The 23,252-nt window shown below is 44.1% G+C and overlaps 1 protein-coding gene across 2 annotated transcripts; it reads right to left on the reverse strand.

The window, feature by feature from the left end:
• Positions 1–863: 863 nt before the first annotated feature.
• Positions 864–23,006, reverse strand: LOC124120449. 2 transcript variants are annotated; one of them, XM_046483271.2, is made up of 6 exons: positions 22,916–23,006; positions 11,587–11,670; positions 9,789–10,067; positions 7,811–8,113; positions 6,443–6,745; positions 864–1,568 (listed from the first exon to the last, which is right to left on the reverse strand). In XM_046483271.2, exons 2-6 carry the CDS (start codon positions 11,651–11,653, stop codon positions 1,249–1,251), a joined length of 1,272 nt encoding a protein of 423 aa, XP_046339227.2. In that variant the 5' UTR covers positions 11,654–11,670; positions 22,916–23,006; the 3' UTR covers positions 864–1,248. The 2 variants fall into 2 exon arrangements, with proteins under 2 accessions (XP_046339227.2, XP_048258110.1); XM_048402153.1 differs by lacking the exon at positions 9,789–10,067.
• Positions 23,007–23,252: the final 246 nt, after the last annotated feature.

Raw genomic sequence — 23,252 nt, forward strand, 5'->3', positions numbered from 1 at the left:
TTTGATGGGGGCCTGATATGTATTCAAAGGCAAAATCAACTGTGACGTAAATTTATTGATGACTAGAAAGTGATGATAAACGCGTTGACATTGTCATCTCAAATTGTTTTCCTTTATCAATCATAACCACATACAACATATCTTCATCTCCGAGCACAGTAAACAGTCATACACTTAAACTCTTCACAAACAAGAGAGACGTTTTTGTTTATGTATTTTGAAAAGACTAAATTATGATCATGAGAATGTGATGACTATTCCACACAGCGATCTAATCGCTACGATTGTCGTAAGTCTGTGTTCAAGTATGGGAAGTACGATGGACTTGGCTGTGAAAGGGATTGGGGTACATACTTAACACACAACATATAAATAGTATCTACAGTATGAAACAAGTATATCGCTGCATATATATAGTATTCAATTATTCCCCTCAGAAGTTTTCTACATCCACAGATGACCAGAAACTACAGTTCTTGTTTTGAAAACTCAAGATTACGATTTGTCTTTCATATCCACCATCCACACATATGCTACAGACAGCGATGATATTACAAGTGTATCATACACACTTACTTTTCCTACCTTTTCTATTGTATTTACATCATCCCCCTATTCTTCAAACAAATCAATCCACCAATCAATCCAATTTGTTTTATTCCTCCCTCTCTCAAAATGTGCAACCTAAACTAAATGTACCTGAACCCTCATTTATGCTCTCTCTCACTTTCTCTCTCTCTCTTTCTCTCTCTCTCTGTCCCTATCTCTCTTTCTCTCTATCTCTCTCTCTCTATCTCTTTCTCTCTATTTCTCTCTCTATCTCTCTCTCTATCTCTCTATCTCTCTCTCTCTATCTCTCTCTTTCTCTATCTCTATCTATCTCTCTCTCTCTCTCTATCTATCTCTCTCTTTCTTTCTCTCTCTCAAACTAACAAAAATACAAACTGACAATTTCTCCCGTATTATAGGTTAGGTTAGGTTAGTTGTTGTTTAAAGCCGAACTCAGCAATATTCCAGCTATATGACGGCGGTCTGTAAATAATCGAGTCTGGACCAGATAATCCAGTGATTGACATCATGAGCATCGATCCACGCAGTATGGGATCGATATGACATGTATCGACCAAGTCAGCGAGCCTGACCACCCGATCCCGTTAGTCGCCTCTTACGACAAGCATTGTCGTCCTTTAAGGCAAGCATGGGTTGCTGAAGACCCTTGTTATAAGAATATGGGAACGTTATGTGTCATCATTCATGTTCGCTGTCTGCAACCTTTTCAACATTGTCTAGCTTGATTTCATCGAAAGCCACATTATCTTTTATGTCAAGGGTTGGTTCACTTGTGGAGCTCTCCAGTCCGTCCTCAAACTGACTATGTTGTGTCTTTCGGGTGACTATGTACTTTCTGGCAACAGCTGTGATTTTCCGGCGGTTCAGTACAACGACGACCACGATGACGACCAGCACAAGCACACCAGCACAGACACCAGCAATGAGGGCTACAGGAACATCAGGGTCTTGGGCAGGGCTTCCAGCTGTTGTGGTTGTGTCGGTTAGGCTGGATGTATCTGATGACAAATAGTACATTTATTGTTTCATCACAGTTAGTATTCAAAGGTGGGAGAGTTTGTTTTAACCCGCTAATGCATTTTTAAAAGGTGTATTGATTTGTATTTGAAAAGTGAGTAGATTGTTTTTGTTTTTGACCAAAATACAAGTTACCCTTCATGAGCAGCCTAATCTCAAGAGTCCCCGAGTTAATGATATCACGCGTTACTTGGGGTAGCCCAGTGGTTAAAGCGTTCGCTCGTCGCACCGAAGACCCGGGTTCTATTCCCCACAATGGTACAATGTGAAGCCCATTTCTGGTGTCCCCCATCGTGATATTGCTGAAATATTGCTAAAAGCGGCGTAAAACAATACTCACTCATGTTACATGTGAGGCAACCATTGTACAATAATCAGACGAAAACATAATTTTACATAGTCCCTTCAATCAACTCTTTCGGGTGCCCGAGTGGCCCAGGCGCCGCGATTCGCTGTGCAGAGTTGCGTCCCTTGGGCACGCCAGAAACCTATGATTGTAGGTTCGAATCCCGGTTCGCCCCCATGTTTCTAGGTTTGTCAGCACCATACCCGTGCTCGTGGGTTTCACCGAAGTGGTAAACGTCTGAGAACTGCATCACTTCGGGCTTTCCTCCCATATTAAGCTGACACGCCGCGATATAACTGGAATACTGTTAAAAGCGGCGTTAAAACCAACTCACTCACTCAATCAAGTCTTCCAACCTGAAAAACTCTCTCACCAACAGAGTCTTTTTACTGTGCGTCATGAGAGATTTTACGAGCGGACTGTGCTCGTGCAGGACGAGACCGAATGGTGTACAGGAACGCAATTCGACGAATAATATTTGTGTGTGACACGATTCATCTTCTGACCACAATTAGACTCTCAGTATGGTACTCAAAGTGCAAACGGGAACATTTGTGACGTAACATCAACATATTGACGTCGTATTGTGTATGGGTATAACGCGACAAAGGACCAATCAGTTTAGGTTTGTTTATTTGTTTGTTTTTTACGCCGCAGTCAGCAATATTCCAGCTACATGACGGCGGTCTGTAACTAATCGTGTCTGGACTAAACAATCCAGTGACTGATATTATGAGCATCAGTACACTGTATATGTAACAACAATGGTGGATTGCCACTGTGCAACTCGTATAGACCGTAGTTTCTTGCTATGCTGTACAACGTAAACAACAAACAAGAGTAAAGAAAGCGAGTGAATGCTGTTTAACGCCTGTAATTGTTCGAGTATGTAAGATTATAAGATATATGTGACAAACAGACCTTATGTTAGGAAAATCACATTTTGATTTTTCATTTTATTTTTAAACAATAGTAAATTCGGAACACAAAGATATAATTCACAAGATTCAATTCATGTTTATCATAGAGATACATGACATTTAAAATCATTTGCCGACTGATAACTGTTTATGGTATAATAACATTTATTAGACATAATGTCTGATGAATAAAAAGTAGACATGTATTACGGTTGGGACGAGTCGAAATTTTCTACACGGGTACCCGACCCCCCTTACCCGACCTTACCCGGGGACCCACTTTCGGTCTCAAGTTAGGTAAGTATTTATATATAGTAAAAAACGATCTGATCGTCCATAAACTGAAGTTGACTGAAGCTTTGTCTTTACAAAAACATATAAAAATCAGAAGCTTAAGGAATGTGTGCACAGTCAGAATGAAAATGCGAACATTAGCAACTTGTCCTTATAAAGTGTAACCATGACATTTTATTGTACACCTGGGTGTCGTTGTACAAAGCGATCGTAGCGCTAAGGCGAGCGTAGGTCCCACCCTTTAACATAGACGTACGACAGTCGTAGCGCTAAGGCGAGCGTAGGTCCCACCCTTTAACATAGACGTACGACAGTCGTAGCGCTAAGGCGAGCGTAGGTCCCACCCTTTAACATAGACGTACGACAGTCGTAGCGCTAAGGCGAGCGTACGTCCCACCCTTTAACATAGACGTACGACAGTCGTAGCGCTAAGGCGAGCGTAAGTCCAATCCTTTAACATAAACGTACGACAGTCGTAGCGCTAAGGCGAGCGTACGGTACACCCTTTAACATAGACGTACGACAGTCGTAGCGCTAAGGCGAGCGTAAGTCCCATCCTTTAACATAGACTTAGGACAGTCGTAGCGCTAAGGCGAGCGTACGTCCCATCCTTTAACATAGACGTAAGACAGTCGTAGCGCTAAGGCGAGCGTAAGTCCCATCCTTTAACATAGACGTACGACAGTCGTAGCGCTAAGGCGAGCGTACGTCCCATCCTTTAAAATAGACGTACGACAGTCGTAGCGCTAAGGCGAGCGTAGGTCCCACCCTTTAACATAGACGTACGACAGTCGTAGCGCTAAGGCGAGCGTAGGTCCCACCCTTTAACATAGACGTACGACAGTCGTAGCGCTAAGGCGAGCGTACGTCCCACCCTTTAACATAGACGTACGACAGTCGTAGCGCTAAGGCGAGCGTAAGTCCCATCCTTTAACATAAACGTACGACAGTCGTAGCGCTAAGGCGAGCGTACGGTACACCCTTTAACATAGACGTACGACAGTCGTAGCGCTAAGGCGAGCGTAAGTCCCATCCTTTAACATAGACTTACGACAGTCGTAGCGCTAAGGCGAGCGTAAGTCCCATCCTTTAACATAGACGTACGACAGTCGTAGCGCTAAGGCGAGCGTACGTCCCATCCTTTAACATCGACGTACGACAGTCGAAGCGCTAAGGCGAGCGTACGTCCCATCCTTTAACATCGACGTACGACATTCGAAGCGCTAAGGCGAGCGTACGTCCCATCCTTTAACATAGACTTACGACAGTCGTAGCGCTAAGGCGAGCGTACGTCCCATCCTTTAACATAGACGTACGACAGTCGTAGCGCTAAGGCGAGCGTAAGTCCCATCCTTTAACATAGCCGTACGACAGTCGTAGCGCTAAGGCGAGCTTACGTCCCATTCTTTAACATAGACGTACGACAGTCGTAGCGCTAAGGCCATCGTAAGTTCCATCCTTTAACATAGACTTACGACAGTCGTAGCGCTAAGGTTTATTTTGGACAACGGCACCCAGGAACATTGTAATCAAATAGTCTCGCTGGAGCACTCATATTACACAGATCCCAAGCAAAACATTTGCAGCCAGAGTCAGCTGATTTTAGCATCTTGTTCGACTGCTGTATGAAAGGATATGTCGTTTATTGTGAGTCTACAGATTCTGAAGGATCGCATCAATTTTGTCTATGCACCACATAAAAATGAGACTTAGAAGACAATTATTTAGACACTGTAATACATAGAAAGAATTGTTATTAGTTTCTGCATTGTGAAATAGACAAAGAAACATTATTGACAACACGCTGAAGTAAGAAGTCCATAATAATAATATTTACAACATGCGGAAACAAGAAGTAAATGAATTATATTATTGACAACATGCTGAAGTAAGAAGTAAATGAATAATAATACTGACAACATGCTGAAGTTGGAAGTAGATGAATGATATTATTGACGACATGCTGAAGTAAGAACTAAATGAACAATGCTATTTACAACATGCTGAAGTAAGAAATGAATGAACAATGCTATTTACAACATGCTGAAGTAAGAAGTAAATGAATAATACTATTGACAGCATGCTGAAGTAAGAAGTAAATGAATAATACTATTGACAGCATGCTGAAGTAAGAAGTAAATGAATAATACTATTGACAGCATGCTGGAGTAAGAAGTAAATGAATAATACTATTTACAACATGCTGTAGTGAGTCAGTAAGACAGAACTTTTTTCAACACATTGAGCCGATGATGAAACACCTCGTTTATCTCCTAGTTGCTACACCACTGAGTTGACCCGTGAAGATCCGGGGTAGAATAGGTCTTCAGCAACCCATGCTTGCCGTAAAAGGCGACTATGCTTGTCGTAAGAGGCGACTAACGGGATCGGGTGGTCAGGCTCGCTGACTTGGTTGATGCATGTCATCGATCCCAAATGTGTGGATCGATGCTCATGATATTAATCACTGGATTGTCTGGTCCAGACTCGATTATTTACAGACCGCCGTCATATAGCTGGACTATTGCTGAGTGTGGCGTTAAACAAACAAACAAACAAACAAAACACCACTGAGTTACGTCCCTACCCAGTCCGCTACGAAACCGGCTGCGCCCCCTTTGCTATCCTGGTTAGTACTGGTCTTCACAAACCGAGGGTCACCGCAAGAGGCGACGAACGGTCGAGTGGTTGAGCTCACTGATGCGGTTGATGCATGTCATCGTGTCCCAGTTGAGTAGATTGGTGCTCAAGGTGTCACTGGACTAATTACAGCCCGCTGTCATAAAGCGTTGAAAACAACAAATAAGCAAACAAACAAACGAAGCTTGATGTAAAGGTTGTTGACAATTGTTAAAGCCACATATCCCATGGATAGGAGTAGCGGAACATTTACACCTTGAGATTGGGATAGTTTCTATAGTTTCAAGGTGAGGTGAAATAGGGTTTAACGAGGCTTCCAAGAATATCGCACTTACATAGCGACGTGCATGCACGTGTGTGTGGCTACTTGTTCTAGCCCGGATTGATGCCGATTTATAGTGCTAGCCCACTGAGACACCGTGCCGCAGTTTAACATGAATACCCCACTCGGACACAGTATACTGACTCCTAACCGAGCAGTCCTTGTTTTAGCCCCTTAATGCCGTGCGTCAGACAGGGTAACAACAAGTACGGTATTTTGACGCGGCCGGGAATCGAACCCCGCACCTTCAGGCTCTCCGGGCGGACGCTCTACCACTAGACCACAGAGGCGGTCTCTTTAGTTTTAAAGGAAATGAGTGTTAGGCGTACTGACTTTTAACAAGTTCCTTGACGCCGCCACAGATCAGGTCCTCGTTGTAGTTATCACAGGAAAACTTGACAAGAACTTTTCCGAATCTCTCATCTGTGGCGTTGAAAGTTGTGTTTGGGAAGGCGCTTGAAATGTCCTCCACGCCATGCCTAGCTAGCAGCACCTCCTTGGCGCTGCCGGTGGTGAGGTTGAACTCCGCCTGGTTGGAGCAGTAGTAGTTCCTGATATCCACTGAGAGGGTCACCTCTGTACCAAGGTCAAGGTCGTCCGTTTCTACATCGCTGCTGATGTTGCATGATGGCGGGCCTGTTGGTAGATTTTATTAAATTTTCTCTTTTTTACATTTGTTTTACATGTCATTGAAAAACTATGTAATCTTCTGATAAGAACAGAAATCTTCCAAACTGGGGTTTGCATGAATTTAGACATCGATCATATATCAATTACCCCATGAAGATCAGGGTTAGACGCGATCTTCAGTAACCCATGCTTGTCATAAGAGGCGACCAACGTGATCCGGTGGACTGGCTCGCTGACTATTATATATAGCAGTCATTGGATTGTCTGGTCCAGACGCAATTATTTTGTTTGTTTGTTATGTCTGTTTGTTCGTTGTTTAACGCCGGGTAAATAATCGTGTCTGGACCAGACAATCCAGTGATTGACAACATGAGCCTCGATCCACGCAATTGAGATCGATGACATGTTTGAAACAAGTCCGCGAGCCTGACCACCCAATCCCGTTCACTGCAAGCATGGATTGCTAAAGACCTATTCTACCCCGGATCTTCGCGGGTTCCAAATAGATGGAGTATTGCTAAGTGTGGCGTTAATTATAAACAAGTAAATGATATATCATATACCACATGACACACGATAGATGCATTGTCATTATACTTCATGGATGTGAAAACACAGCTTTATGATGGCGTCTGTAAACAATCGAATCTTGACCAGACAATCCAGTGACTTACATCATGATCTACGCAAATGGTTGGTTGGTTGGTTGTTTAACGCCTGATTCAGCAATATTTCAGCTATATGACGGCGGTCTGTAAATAATCGAGTCTGGACCAGACAATCCAGTGATTGACATCATGATTCACGCAAATGGTTGGTTGGTTGTTTAACGCCGCACTGAGCAATATTCCAGCTATATGACGGCGATCTGTAAATACTCCAGTCTGGACCAGACAATCCAGTGATTGACATCATGATCTCTACAAATGGTTGGTTGGTTGGTTGCCTTGTTGTTTAACGCCGCACTGAGCAATATTCCAGCTATATGACGGCGATCTGTAAATACTCCAGTCTGGACCAGACAATCCAGTGGCTGACATCATGATCTCTACATATGCCAGAACTACTCACTCTTTAACAACTGTCTTACTCCACCACAGTCAAGCTCCCAGCTGGTGTCGAGGCAGGTGAAGTTGAGCCGGACGTCCCCGAGCCGTGTCAATGTAACGTTCACGGTGCTGTATAGGACCTCATTTGTGTTGAGTGCAGCTTTATCATTTCGCAGCAACGTCTCGGTGACGTCACCAGTGGTAAGGTCAAACCCGGCTTGGTCCGAACAGGAGTAGTTCTTGATGTTCACTGTTATAGAGAGGTCTGTCCCGAGTTCCAGGGAAAGTGGATCCAGATCACTGCTAATGTTGCAAGTAGGCAGATCTGGAATGTTAACCGCTAAATATAGTAATGCATGTACAGTGCCGGACAAAGTAAAGTATACACTTGAAGATTGGATTTGCCTGAGTGAGTATGGTTATTCGAGCAATATCACGGCCAATAACATATGCAGGCATTACTGCATCAACGAACATACATAGATATACAAGCTTTTGAAATATATGGTTTACACAATATTATATTTTATTCAAAACGGATTGGTCAACAGTTGAAATTCCTATTTGAAAACATCTTCAATACAAGAATATTTACTTAAACTATCACAACACACAGTGGATGATAAAATGTTCAACATTAAATGTATTTAGATGCACAATAAATGTCTAATATGCTTTAAAGATTTGCTAAGTGTTTTATGAGGGTAAAAAAGCCATGAGCAGATTCTATTTAGTCTAACATTTCCTTCAGAATGACAGGGTTATATTTTAAAAATAATACCTTTTTAAGATCATAACCTTTAATATAGGTGAGTGAGTGAGAATGGTTTTAACAATATTCCAGCAATATCACGGCGGGGGACACCAGAAATTGGCTTCACACATTGTACACATGTCGGGAATCAAATCCGGGTCTTCGGCGTGACGAGCGAACGCTTTAACCACTAGGCTTCCCGACCGCCCCAGACTGAATTTAACCAAAAATTACAGCCATTATCAGAAGGTTACTTAGTGAAAACAGTCGCCGAAACACTGCAAAACTTAAGGTCCAAATTATAACTAGGATACCCATATCAGTGAGTGAGTGAGTGAGTTGGGTTCAACGCCGCTTTGATCAGTATTCCAGCTTTATGTGGGAGGAAAACCCCAAGTGATGCTGGTCTCAGTGAAACCCACGAGCACGGGTATGGAGCTCACAAACCTAGGAACAATTGCGGCGAACCCGGATTCGAACCCATAATAATAGGTTGCCACTCAGAACAGCGAACTGCGGCACCGTAAACGACTAGGGCCACCGTTTCCCCGATACCCCTATTAAATACATCCTCATTGAATAACCATTTCTTGTTTGTTTCTGTTTAAGTCACAATCAAACATAAGGGTTATAGGCTTAACGGGCGGTCGGGTAGCCTAGTGGTTAAAGCGTTGGCTCATCACGCCGAAGATCCGGGTTCGATTCCGACACGGGTACAGTGTGTGAAGCCCATTTCTGGTGTCCCCCACCGTGATATTGCTGGAATGTTGCTAAAAGCGGCGTAAAATCAAACTCACTCACTCAAGACTTTAGTTTCATTTGCCATGCAGTTTAGAATGATCCTACTTATAGTCATGTGTTGTACGTATTTTCACACCCTGAAGTAAATGCAAGGAGTATATCTATCACAAACACGTACTATGTAACACATAATTAGGGTTTTAATTGATAAATGGAGGTGGAAAAACAGAGTAGACAAAATATTGATGGAAAGGACATTGAAATACCGTTAAAACCAAACGGTACAACTTATATCATTGTTATGCGTGGTATTTAAACACATGTATGTCTACGATCTTCAGTGAGTCTATTATGATTATGCATCTGGTCTAAATAAAACAACATTCTAAACCCAAGCGAGAGAAAACCCACAATAGATAAAAATACCCATTTTTGTAACCAATAAAATAGAAGAACTTGAGATAAAAAGTAACATTTCCCAAATAATGATTAACTTCAAACTCACTTGCTGTCGTCAGATTACATATATCAGTATATATGTTTACATTTGCGTCTTTGATCCGCCAAAACCCGGAATCATACACTGAGATTCTGTCAATAGTCAGGGTAGACTGTGTTTCATTGTAAGTAGCGCTGTAGGTTGAAGTTCCACTACAGACGGGGTTGCATGTCACGACAAATTGGTTGTCTCTGGGATGAACCCATACAAATCCAGATAGATTCTTATGGTATCCAACCATAGAATAATGTGACTCCCAGATAGCCACTTGGGGACATGGAATTGCTGAAAAGTCAAAAGATGCTTCTGATTATTGGTATCATTGTGTTGTTTATAGTGTTCACCTATCCACCATCCATATAATTCGAGTTATCATCTTCATCATCACTATATATCAGAGAGACAGACAGACAGACAGACAGTTTATTCAGTAATTTAGGCATCAAGTTCCATAGTACAATGAAAACAAGCGAAACTTACATGTGGCATGTAGCTCTAGAAGGAATCAAGCTGGACAATCTTGAATAGTGAAAAGGTTGATAATGGTAAACAAGTCTGACGACACAATGTTAATTGTAATTTGAGCGAGAGAGAAAGAGAGAGAGGGGGGGGGGGGGGGGGGGGGAGAAAGAGAGATAGCGGACAAGAGAGAGACAAAGAGAGAGACAAAGAGAGAAATGGGCGAGAGACAGACAAAGAGAGAGGGGCGGGAGAGAGAGACAAAGAGAGAGGGGCGAGGGATAGACAAAGAGAGAGAGGGGCGAGAGAGAGAGAGACAAAGAGAGAGAGGGGCGTGATAGAGACAAAGAGAGAGGGGCGAGAGAGAGACAAAGAGAGATAGAGAGACAGACAAAGAGAGGGGAGAGAGACAGACAAAGAGAGAGGGGCGAGAGAGAGACAAAGAGAGAGCGAGAGAGAGAGAGACAAAGAGAGAGAGGGGCGAGAGAGAGAGGGGCGAGAGAGAGAGAGAGGGGGCGAGAGAGAGACAAAGAGAGGGCGAGAGAGAGAGAGACAAAGAGAGAGAGGGGCGAGAGAGAGACAAAGAGAGAGAGGGGCGAGAGGGAGACAAAGAGAAAGGGCGAGAGAGAGACAAAGAGAGAGAGAGAGAGACAAAGAGAGAGGCGAGAGAGAGACAAAGAGAGAGAGACAGACAGACAAAGGGAGAGGGTAGAGAGACAGACAGAGAGAGAGGGGGGCGAGAGAGAGACAAAGAAAGAGGGCGAGAGAGAGAGACAAAGAGAGAGAGGGGCGAGAGAGAGAGAGAGGGGGGCGAGAGAGAGACAAAGAGAGGGCGAGAGAGAGAGACAAAGAGAGAGAGGCGAGAGAGAGACAAAGAGAGAGAGGAGAGAGAGAGACAAAGAGAGAGAGAGAGACAGACAAAGAGAGAGGGGAGAGAGACAGACAAAGAGAGGGGCGAGAGAGACAAAGAAAGAGGGCGAGAGAGAGACAAAGAGAGAGAGAGACAAAGAGAGAGAGGGGCGAGAGAGAGACAAAGAGAGAGAGACAGACAAAGAGAGAGGGGAGAGAGACAGACAAAGAGAGAGGGGCGAGAGAGAGACAAAGGGAGAGGGCGAGATAGAGACAAAGAGAGAGGGCGAGAGAGAGACAAAGAGTGAGAGGCGAGAGAGAGACAAAGAGAGAGAGAGACAAAGAGAGAGGGCGAGAGAGACAAAGAGAGAGGGCGAGAGAGAGAGACAAAGAGAGAGAGGGGCGAGAGAGAGAGAGGGGCGAGAGAGAGACAGAGAGAGGGCGAGAGAGAGAGAGAGAGAGAGAAAGAGATGGGGGGGGGGGGGCTATCTCTCACCGGTTATACGCTGAACGAAGTAGATGGCAGCGACACTCAGAAGGATGTTAAGGGTTGGGGTCATCATGTTTCTGAGGACAGCAGCTGGGAGACAGTAAAAGGATATCTTAATTATTCGAGTTCATCTTCACTTCGTTTTCTTATCTTAAGTATCTCGTCAATTTGTTTCGAATCGATCTTCGCAACTGGGATATGATGACCTGCATCGTTCAAGTCCGTGAGTCCGACAACCCGATGCCGTTAATCGCCTCTTACGACCAATTTTTTCGGTCCCTCATCAGGAAAATTAATTGCTGGCATCTTAGTGATGGAGCCTCTTCCTCAGGGTGGAAGAATATGACATGTGTGTTCAGGGGTACCTGACCGACCCACCCGGAAAGCATAGTTTCCTTATCATTCAGGAACTAGTTAATTTGTGATCACAGGGCATTGTCGACAAACGGAAAGGCGTTCACAATGTCACAAGGCATTGTCGACAAACGGAAAGGCGTTTTCTTTCTAATCCATTTATTTAGTACCTTGTACACACAATCAATATACTTGAGATCGCTATGTTGAGAAGGAAAGAAAATACCAGGATAACATGTAACATGTTATCAAATGCGGAATAATAAACTTTTGAATCGATGTTCGACTGTGCCAAAAACGATACAATAGGTTTAATTCAATTGAATAAACGTATTTACCTAACTTTTGCAATACTTTAGACACAACGTCGGACACCAAATGTCCCATACTAGAATAAACTGTGGAACCTTTCAAGATTTCTTCCCTGTTTGTTTGTTTGTTGTTTAACGCCGCACTCAGCAATAGTCCATCTGAAGGGCGGCGGTATGTAAATTATCGAGTCTGGACCAGACAATCCAGTGATTGATATCATGAGCACCGATCTACGCAATTAGGATACGATTAAATGCATGAACCATGTCAACGAGCCTGACTACCCGATCCCGTTAGTCGTCTCTTACGACAAGCATAGTCGCCTTTTAGGGCAAGCAGGAGTTGCTGAAGACCTATTCTGACCCGGATCTTTACGGGTATCCAGAAGTCTGGGTAAAGTCCGCCCCCGTTAACCTATGCGAACAGTTGTAAGCGTGTAAATGGATCGAATGGTCAGGTTCAGTGACGTTGTTCATAATATCAATCACTGGTGTTTCTGGTCCAGAATCGATTACTTAAAACAACCGTAATAATGCTGGATTATCACAGATGTTGACGTGAACCCGAAGGTTGGTTGGTTGGTTGTTTTACGCCGCACTCAGCAATATTCCAGTTATATGACGGCGGTCTGTAAACAATCGTGTCTGGGCCAGGCAATCCAGTGATTAATATCATGAGCATGGATCCATGCAATTGGGATCGATGACATGCTTCAAGTCAGCGAGCCTGATCACCCGATCCCGTTGGCCGCCTCTTACGACGACAGAGTCGCTTTTTACAGCAAGCATGGGTTGCAAAAGCCCTATTCTATCCCGGATTTTCACAGGTCTAACCAGTATAGAGTAGTGTAAGAATAACCAGTAAAAGAAGTATGTGTATGTGTTGTGAAAAATGAGGTGAAATGGGGTTTAACGTCGCAATTGGGATCGATGACATGCATCAACCAAGTCAGCGAGCCTGACCACCCGATCCCGTTAGTCGCCTTTTACGACAAGCATAGTCGTCGAACCCGAAGGTAAGGATTCTGGAATCCTCATGATGTGAATCGATGCTAAGATTGTCAATCATTAGATTGTCTTGTTCAGATTTGATTAGTTATGACACGCCGTTATACAGCTTTAATATTGCTGAGTGCGGCGTTAAGCAATAACCACACAGGCAAAACACCCCAAAAGCCTGGAAATCTAAGTGGAATACCACACGATCCTGTTTGTTTCTTTCTGGTTAACGTCGCACTCAGCAATATTCTTTTACGTGAGTCATTATCAAGTGGCGAGGGATGTACCTCATTATTAGATGAGTTCATCATATGTGAGAAATATCATTACAATCTCATCCAGTAAAGTTAATATTCATGACATTGTTCCGTTACTGCTTCGGTATTGTGCGGACATACCAGCAGCTAGCATGGGTATTGTATGGACATACAAACACGGAGCATGGGTATTGTGGGGACATACCAACATGGAGCATGGGTATTGTGTGGACATACCAACATGGAGCATGGGTATAGTGCGGATATACCAACATAGAGCATGGGTATTGTGTGGACATACCAACACGGAGCATGGGTATTGTGTGGACATACCAACATGGAGCATGGGTTTTGTGTGGACATACCAACATGGAGCATGGGTTTTGTGTGGACATACAGACATGGAGCATGAGTATTGGGTGGACATACCAACATGGAGCATGAGTATTGTGTGGACATACTAACATGGAGCATGGACATACCAACAGCTAGCATGGGTATTGCGTGGACATACCAGCAGCTAGCACGGGTATTGTGTGGACATACCAGCATAGAGCATGGGTTTTGTGTGGACATACCAACATGGAGCATGGGTATTGTGTGGACATACCAGCATGGAGCATGAGTATTGTGTGGACATACCAGCATGGAGCATGAGTATTGTGTGGACATACCAACACGGAGCATGAGTATTGGGTGGACATACCAACATGGAGCATGGGTATAGTGCGGATATACCAACATAGAGCATGGGTATTGTGTGGACATACCAACACGGAGCATGGGTATTGTGTGGACATACCAACATGGAGCATGGGTTTTGTGTGGACATACCAACATGGAGCATGGGTTTTGTGTGGACATACCAACATGGAGCATGAGTATTGGGTGGACATACCAACATGGAGCATGAGTATTGTGTGGACATACTAACATGGAGCATGGACATACCAACAGCTAGCATGGGTATTGCGTGGACATACCAGCAGCTAGCACGGGTATTGTGTGGACATACCAGCATAGAGCATGGGTTTTGTGTGGACATACCAACATGGAGCATGGGTATTGTGTGGACATACCAGCATGGAGCATGAGTATTGTGTGGACATACCAGCATGGAGCATGAGTATTGTGTGGACATACCAACACGGAGCATGAGTATTGGGTGGACATACCAACATGGAGCATGGGTATTGTGTGGACATACCAACACGGAGCATGGGTATTGTGTGGACATACCAACATGGAGCATGAGTATTGGGTGGACATACCAACATGGAGCATGGGTTTTGTGTGGACATACGAACATGGAGCATGGGTATTGTGTGGATATACCAACATGGAGCATGAGTATTGTGTGGACATACCAACATGGAGCGTGGACATACCAACATGGAGCATGGGTATTGTGTGGACATACCAACAGCTAGCATGGGTATTGTGTGGACATACCGACAGCTTGCATGGGTATTGTGTGGACATATCAACATGGGACATGAGTATTGTGTGGACATAACAATAGCTAGCATGAGTATTGTGTGGACATACCAACAGCTAGCATGGATAATACGTGGACATACCAACAGCTTGCATGGGTATTGTGTGGATATACCAACATGGAGCATGAGTATTGTGTGGACATACCAACATGGAGCGTGGACATACCAACATGGAGCATGGGTATTGTGTGGACATACCAAGATGGAGCTTGGGTATTGTGTGGACATACCAACAGCTAGCATGGGTATTGTGTGGACATACCAACAGCTTGCATGGGTATTGTGTGGACATATCAACATGGGACATGAGTATTGTGTGGACATAACAATAGCTAGCATGAGTATTGTGTGGACATACCAACAGCTAGCATGGATAATACGTGGACATACCAACAGCTTGCATGGGTATTGTGTGGATATACCAACATGGAGCATGAGTATTGTGTGGACATACCAACATGGAGCGTGGACATACCAACATTGAGCATGGGTATTGTGTGGATATACCAACAGCTAGCATGGGTATTGTGTGGACATACCAACAGCTTGCATGGGTATTGTGTGGACATATCAACATGGGGCATGAGTATTGTGTGGACATAACAATAGCTAGCATGAGTATTGTGTGGACATACCAACAGCTAGCATGGATAATACGTTGACATACCAACAGCTTGCATGGGTATTGTGTGGATATACCAACATGGAGCATGAGTATTGTGTGGACATACCAACATGGAGCGTGGACATACCAACATGGAGCATGGGTATTGTGTGGACATACCAACATGGAGCATTGGTATTGTGTGGACATACCAACAGCTTGCATGGGTATTGTGTGGACATACCAACATGGGGCATGAGTATTGTGTGAACATACCAACATGGGGCATGAGAATTGTGTGGACATACCAACATGGGGCATGAGTATTGTGTGGACATACCAACATGGAGCATGAGTATTGCGTGGACATACCAGCAGCTAGCATCGTTATTGTTTGGACATACGAACATGGAGCATGGGTATTGCGTGGACATACCAACAAGGAGCATGGGTATTGCGTGGACATACCAACATGGAACATGGGTATTGTGTGGACATACCAACATGGAGCATGAGTATTGTGTGGACATACCAACATGGAGCGTGGACATACCAACATGGAGCATGGGTATTGTGTTGACATACCAACAGCTAGCATGGGTATTGTGTGGACATACCAACAGCTTGCATGGGTATTGTGTGGACATATCAACATGGGACATGAGTATTGTGTGGACATAACAATAGCTAGCATGAGTATTGTGTGGACATACCAACAGCTAGCATGGATAATACGTGGACATACCAACAGCTTGCATGGGTATTGTGTGGACATACCAACATGGAGCATGAGTATTGTGTGGACATACCAACATGGAGCGTGGACATACCAACATGGAGCATGGGTATTGTGTGGACATACCAAGATGGAGCTTGGGTATTGTGTGGACATACCAACAGCTTGCATGGGTATTGTGTGGACATACCAACAGCTTGCATGGGTATTGTGTGGACATATCAACATGGGACATGAGTATTGTGTGGACATAACAATAGCTAGCATGAGTATTGTGTGGACATACCAACAGCTAGCATGGATAATACGTGGACATACCAACAGCTTGCATGGGTATTGTGTGGATATACCAACATGGAGCATGAGTATTGTGTGGACATACCAACATGGAGCGTGGACATACCAAGATGGAGCATGGGTATTGTGTGGATATACCAACAGCTAGCATGGGTATTGTGTGGACATACCAACAGCTTGCATGGGTATTGTGGGGACATATCAACATGGGACATGAGTATTGTGTGGACATAACAATAGCTAGCATGAGTATTGTGTGGACATACCAACAGCTAGCATGGATAATACGTGGACATACCAAAAGCTTGCATGGGTATTGTGTGGATATACCAACATGGAGCATGAGTATTGTGTGGACATACCAACATGGAGCGTGGACATACCAACATGGAGCATGGGTAATGTGTGGACATACCAACATGGAGCATTGGTATTGTGTGGACATACCAACAGCTTGCATGGGTATTGTGTGGACATACCAACATGGGGCATGAGTATTGTGTGGACATACCAACATGGGGCATGAGCATTGTGTGGACATACCAACATGGGGCATGAGTATTGTGTGGACATACCAACATGGAGCATGAGTATTGCGTGGACATACCAGCAGCTAGCATCGTTATTGTTTGGACATACGAACATGGAGCATGGGTATTGCGTGGACATACCAACAAGGAGCATGGGTATTGCGTGGACATACCAACATGGAACATGGGTATTGTGTGGACATACCAACATGGTGCATGGGTATTGTGTGGACATACCTACATGGAGCATGGGTATTGTATGGACATACCAACATGGAGCATGGGTATTGTGTGGACATACCAACATGGAGCATGGGTATTGTGTGGACATACTAACATGGAGCATGGGTTTTGTGTGGACATACCAACATGGAGCATGAGTATTGGGTGGACATACCAACATGGAGCATGGGTATTGTGTGGACATACTAACATGGAGCATGAGTATTATGTGGACTTACCAACATGGAGCATGGGTATTGTGTGGACATACTAACATGGAGCATGGGTTTTGTGTGGACATACCAACATGGAGCATGAGTATTGTGTGGACATACCAACATGGAGCATGAGTATTGCGTGGACATACCAACAGCTTGCATGGGTATTGTGTGGACATACTAACATGGAGCATGGGTATTGTGTGGACATACCAACACGGAGCATGGGTATTGTGTGGACATACCAACATGGAGCATGAGTATTGGGTGGACATACCAACATGGAGCATGGGTTTCGTGTGGACATACGAACATGGAGCATGGGTATTGTGTGGATATACCAACATGGAGCATGAGTATTGTGTGGACATACCAACATGGAGCGTGGACATACCAACATGGAGCATGGGTATTGTGTGGACATACCAACAGCTAGCATGGGTATTGTGTGGACATACCGACAGCTTGCATGGGTATTGTGTGGACATATCAACATGGGACATGAGTATTGTGTGGACATAACAATAGCTAGCATGAGTATTGTGTGGACATACCAACAGCTAGCATGGATAATACGTGGACATACCAACAGCTTGCATGGGTATTGTGTGGATATACCAACATGGAGCATGAGTATTGTGTGGACATACCAACATGGAGCGTGGACATACCAACATGGAGCATGGGTATTGTGTGGACATACCAAGATGGAGCTTGGGTATTGTGTGGACATACCAACAGCTAGCATGGGTATTGTGTGGACATACCAACAGCTTGCATGGGTATTGTGTGGACATATCAACATGGGACATGAGTATTGTGTGGACATAACAATAGCTAGCATGAGTATTGTGTGGACATACCAACAGCTAGCATGGATAATACGTGGACATACCAACAGCTTGCATGGGTATTGTGTGGATATACCAACATGGAGCATGAGTATTGTGTGGACATACCAACATGGAGCGTGGACATACCAACATGGAGCATGGGTATTGTGTGGATATACCAACAGCTAGCATGGGTATTGTGTGGACATACCAACAGCTTGCATGGGTATTGTGTGGACATATCAACATGGGGCATGAGTATTGTGTGGACATAACAATAGCTAGCATGAGTATTGTGTGGACATACCAACAGCTAGCATGGATAATACGTTGACATACCAACAGCTTGCATGGGTATTGTGTGGATATACCAACATGGAGCATGAGTATTGTGTGGACATACCAACATGGAGCGTGGACATACCAACATGGAGCATGGGTATTGTGTGGACATACCAACATGGAGCATTGGTATTGTGTGGACATACCAACAGCTTGCATGGGTATTGTGTGGACATACCAACATGGGGCATGAGTATTGTGTGAACATACCAACATGGGGCATGAGCATTGTGTGGACATACCAACATGGGGCATGAGTATTGTGTGGACATACCAACATGGAGCATGAGTATTGCGTGGACATACCAGCAGCTAGCATCGTTATTGTTTGGACATACGAACATGGAGCATGGGTATTGCGTGGACATACCAACAAGGAGCATGGGTATTGCGTGGACATACCAACATGGAACATGGGTATTGTATGGACATACCAACATGGAGCATGAGTATTGTGTGGACATACCAACATGGAGCGTGGACATACCAACATGGAGCATGGGTATTGTGTTGACATACCAACAGCTAGCATGGGTATTGTGTGGACATACCAACAGCTTGCATGGGTATTGTGTGGACATATCAACATGGGACATGAGTATTGTGTGGACATAACAATAGCTAGCATGAGTATTGTGTGGACATACCAACAGCTAGCATGGATAATACGTGGACATACCAACAGCTTGCATGGGTATTGTGTGGATATACCAACATGGAGCATGAGTATTGTGTGGACATACCAACATGGAGCGTGGACATACCAACATGGAGCATGGGTATTGTGTGGACATACCAAGATGGAGCTTGGGTATTGTGTGGACATACCAACAGCTTGCATGGGTATTGTGTGGACATACCAACAGCTTGCATGGGTATTGTGTGGACATATCAACATGGGACATGAGTATTGTGTGGACATAACAATAGCTAGCATGAGTATTGTGTGGACATACCAACAGCTAGCATGGATAATACGTGGACATACCAACAGCTTGCATGGGTATTGTGTGGATATACCAACATGGAGCATGAGTATTGTGTGGACATACCAACATGGAGCGTGGACATACCAACATGGAGCATGGGTATTGTGTGGATATACCAACAGCTAGCATGGGTATTGTGTGGACATACCAACAGCTTGCATGGGTATTGTGTGGACATATCAACATGGGACATGAGTATTGTGTGGACATAACAATAGCTAGCATGAGTATTGTGTGGACATACCAACAGCTAGCATGGATAATACGTTGACATACCAACAGCTTGCATGGGTATTGTGTGGATATACCAACATGGAGCATGAGTATTGTGTGGACATACCAACATGGAGCGTGGACATACCAACATGGAGCATGGGTAATGTGTGGACATACCAACATGGAGCATTGGTATTGTGTGGACATACCAACAGCTTGCATGGGTATTGTGTGGACATACCAACATGGGGCATGAGTATTGTGTGGACATACCAACATGGGGCATGAGCATTGTGTGGACATACCAACATGGGGCATGAGTATTGTGTGGACATACCAACATGGAGCATGAGTATTGCGTGGACATACCAGCAGCTAGCATCGTTATTGTTTGGACATACGAACATGGAGCATGGGTATTGCGTGGACATACCAACAAGGAGCATGGGTATTGCGTGGACATACCAACATGGAACATGGGTATTGTGTGGACATACCAACATGGTGCATGGGTATTGTGTGGACATACCTACATGGAGCATGGGTATTGTATGGACATACCAACATGGAGCATGGGTATTGTGTGGACATACCAACATGGAGCATGGGTATTGTGTGGACATACTAACATGGAGCATGGGTTTTGTGTGGACATACCAACATGGAGCATGAGTATTGGGTGGACATACCAACATGGAGCATGGGTATTGTGTGGACATACTAACATGGAGCATGAGTATTATGTGGACTTACCAACATGGAGCATGGGTATTGTGTGGACATACTAACATGGAGCATGGGTTTTGTGTGGACATACCAACATGGAGCATGAGTATTGTGTGGACATACCAACATGGAGCATGAGTATTGCGTGGACATACCAACAGCTTGCATGGGTATTGTGTGGACATACTAACATGGAGCATGGGTTTTGTGTGGACATACCAACATGGAGCATGAGTATTGTGTGGACATACCAACATGGAGCATGAGTATTGCGTGGACATACCAACAGCTTGCATGGGTATTGTGTGGATATACTAACATGGAGCATGAGTATTGTGTGGAGATACCAACATGGAGCGTGGACATACCAACATGGAGCATGGGTATTGTGTGGACATACCAACAGCTAGCATGGGTATTGTGTGGACATACCAACAGCTTGCATGGGTATTATGTGGACACATCAACATGGGGCATGAGTATTGTGTGGACAAAACAATAGCTAGCATGAGTATTGTGTGGACATACCAACAGCTAGCATGGATAATGCGTGGACATACCAACAGCTTGCATGGGTATTGTGTGGATATACCAACATGGAGCATGAGTATTGTGTGGACATACCAACATGGAGCGTGGACATACCAACATGGAGCATGGGTATTGTGTGGACATACCAACATGGAGCATTGGTATTGTGTGGACATATCAACAGCTTGCATGGGTATTGTGTGGACATATCAACATGGGGCATGAGTATTGTGTGGACATACCAGCAGCTAGCATCGTTATTGTTTGGACATACGAACATGGAGCATGGGTATTGCGTGGACATACGAACATGGAGCATGGGTATTGCGTGGACATACCAACATGGAACATGGGTATTGTGTGGACATACCAACATGGTGCATGGGTATTGTGTGGACATACCAACATGGAGCATGGGTATTGTGTGGACATACCAACATGGTGCATGGGTATTGTGTGGACATACCAGCAGCTAGCATGGGTATTGTGTGAACAATACCAACATGGAGCATGGGTATTGTGTGGACATACCAACATGGTGCATGGGTATTGTGTGGACATACCAGCAGCTAGCATGGGTATTGTGTGAACAATACCAACATGGAGCATGGGTATTGTGTGGACATACCAACATGGAGCATGGGTATTGTGTGGACATACCAACATGGAGCAGACGAGGAAGAAGTATTTAATTACATATTTAGAACATAGTCACGCCAAATATAATTCAGACATCATCCTGTTACTCGTTTAGTTTTTCTTATTCCTAAATGACCTGAACAGCCTCCCCTTCCAACCTTGCATTGTCCGTCACAAGGTCTCCATATCTTTCTTGTGGTTGTTTCCACGCAAGTTACATAAGCAGTTGAATATTCATGCCAAGGAAATAACCAAAAAGTATTTATCTCATCTCCAAGTCAGAATATTGAGATATAATTGGTTCACGTTATGAGCGGGAAAATAAATCCTTCATACCCCGCCATGAAGATAACAGGCTTCAACGCGGGTGAATATATCCCTCATACCCCGCTACGAAGCAGAACGTCGCACATTGTTGACTATCCAATGAACCTCAGTTAACCTCAGCTCACTCAAACAGTTGTTTTCTATCTATTTTCCAAGGGCCCATAATTATACCCCTCGTTATACTGCTAAAACTTATAATTATTGTAATACTTCTTTCAAACAATCCCAAAGTAATGTAGACGTTTATACACTTTGTGTGTTTCTTGTTTAAGACCGCCCTCAGCATTATCAAAGCTTTTCGACGACGGTATATAAATATTCGCATCTGTACCAGACAATCCAGTGATTGTCATCATGAGCATCGGGCAATCGGGATACGATGACAACAACCAAGTCAGCGAGCCAGGCCACTCCATCCCGGTCTAACCCGGATCTTCACGAGTCGTCTATATAGAACATGATCGGGGACGCATCTGAGATGCGAACAAAGATTTTCACATCGTGTACCGTCTATGGACACAAAACTGAAGAGAGAAGTGCGAAGATTCAATTAATTTCAATTAATTAAATAATTCACTCCGAAAGGTTAATATGACAAAACTTTGTCTGTATCTTTTGCTATTGGTCGATTTTAACCAACACTATGTCTGTGCTTTACAATGGGCTCATCCCATCTCTAACACACCTACTAGTATACTCTCTTACCTGAGTGTGTGATGGCGATGTTTCCTCGAAGATGTCACGTACGTGAACTGTGACCAGTGCGAGAAACACGGAACTAACTTCAGGAGGAAAAGTGTGTCTGTCATGTGAACAAAGTCCTACTAGGTGACAGTATATCTATTTGGGTACATAATCGGGACTAAATATAAACTGGGAAAATTGACCATTAGGATTAGTATGACTAATGATAAAATGCGACTAGTAAATACTATTAGAATTATATTAATGAGAGACGGGCCATTTCATATTCCGGGGTGTGGGGTGGGGTGGGGTGAGGGTGGGGTGTGAGGTGAGGGGGTAGTGTGTGTGTGTGTGTGTG

This window comes from Haliotis rufescens, unplaced genomic scaffold, assembly GCF_023055435.1.
Source record: "Haliotis rufescens isolate VD_foot unplaced genomic scaffold, xgHalRufe1.0.p SCAF_24, whole genome shotgun sequence".
NCBI lineage: Eukaryota > Metazoa > Mollusca > Gastropoda > Lepetellida > Haliotidae > Haliotis > Haliotis rufescens.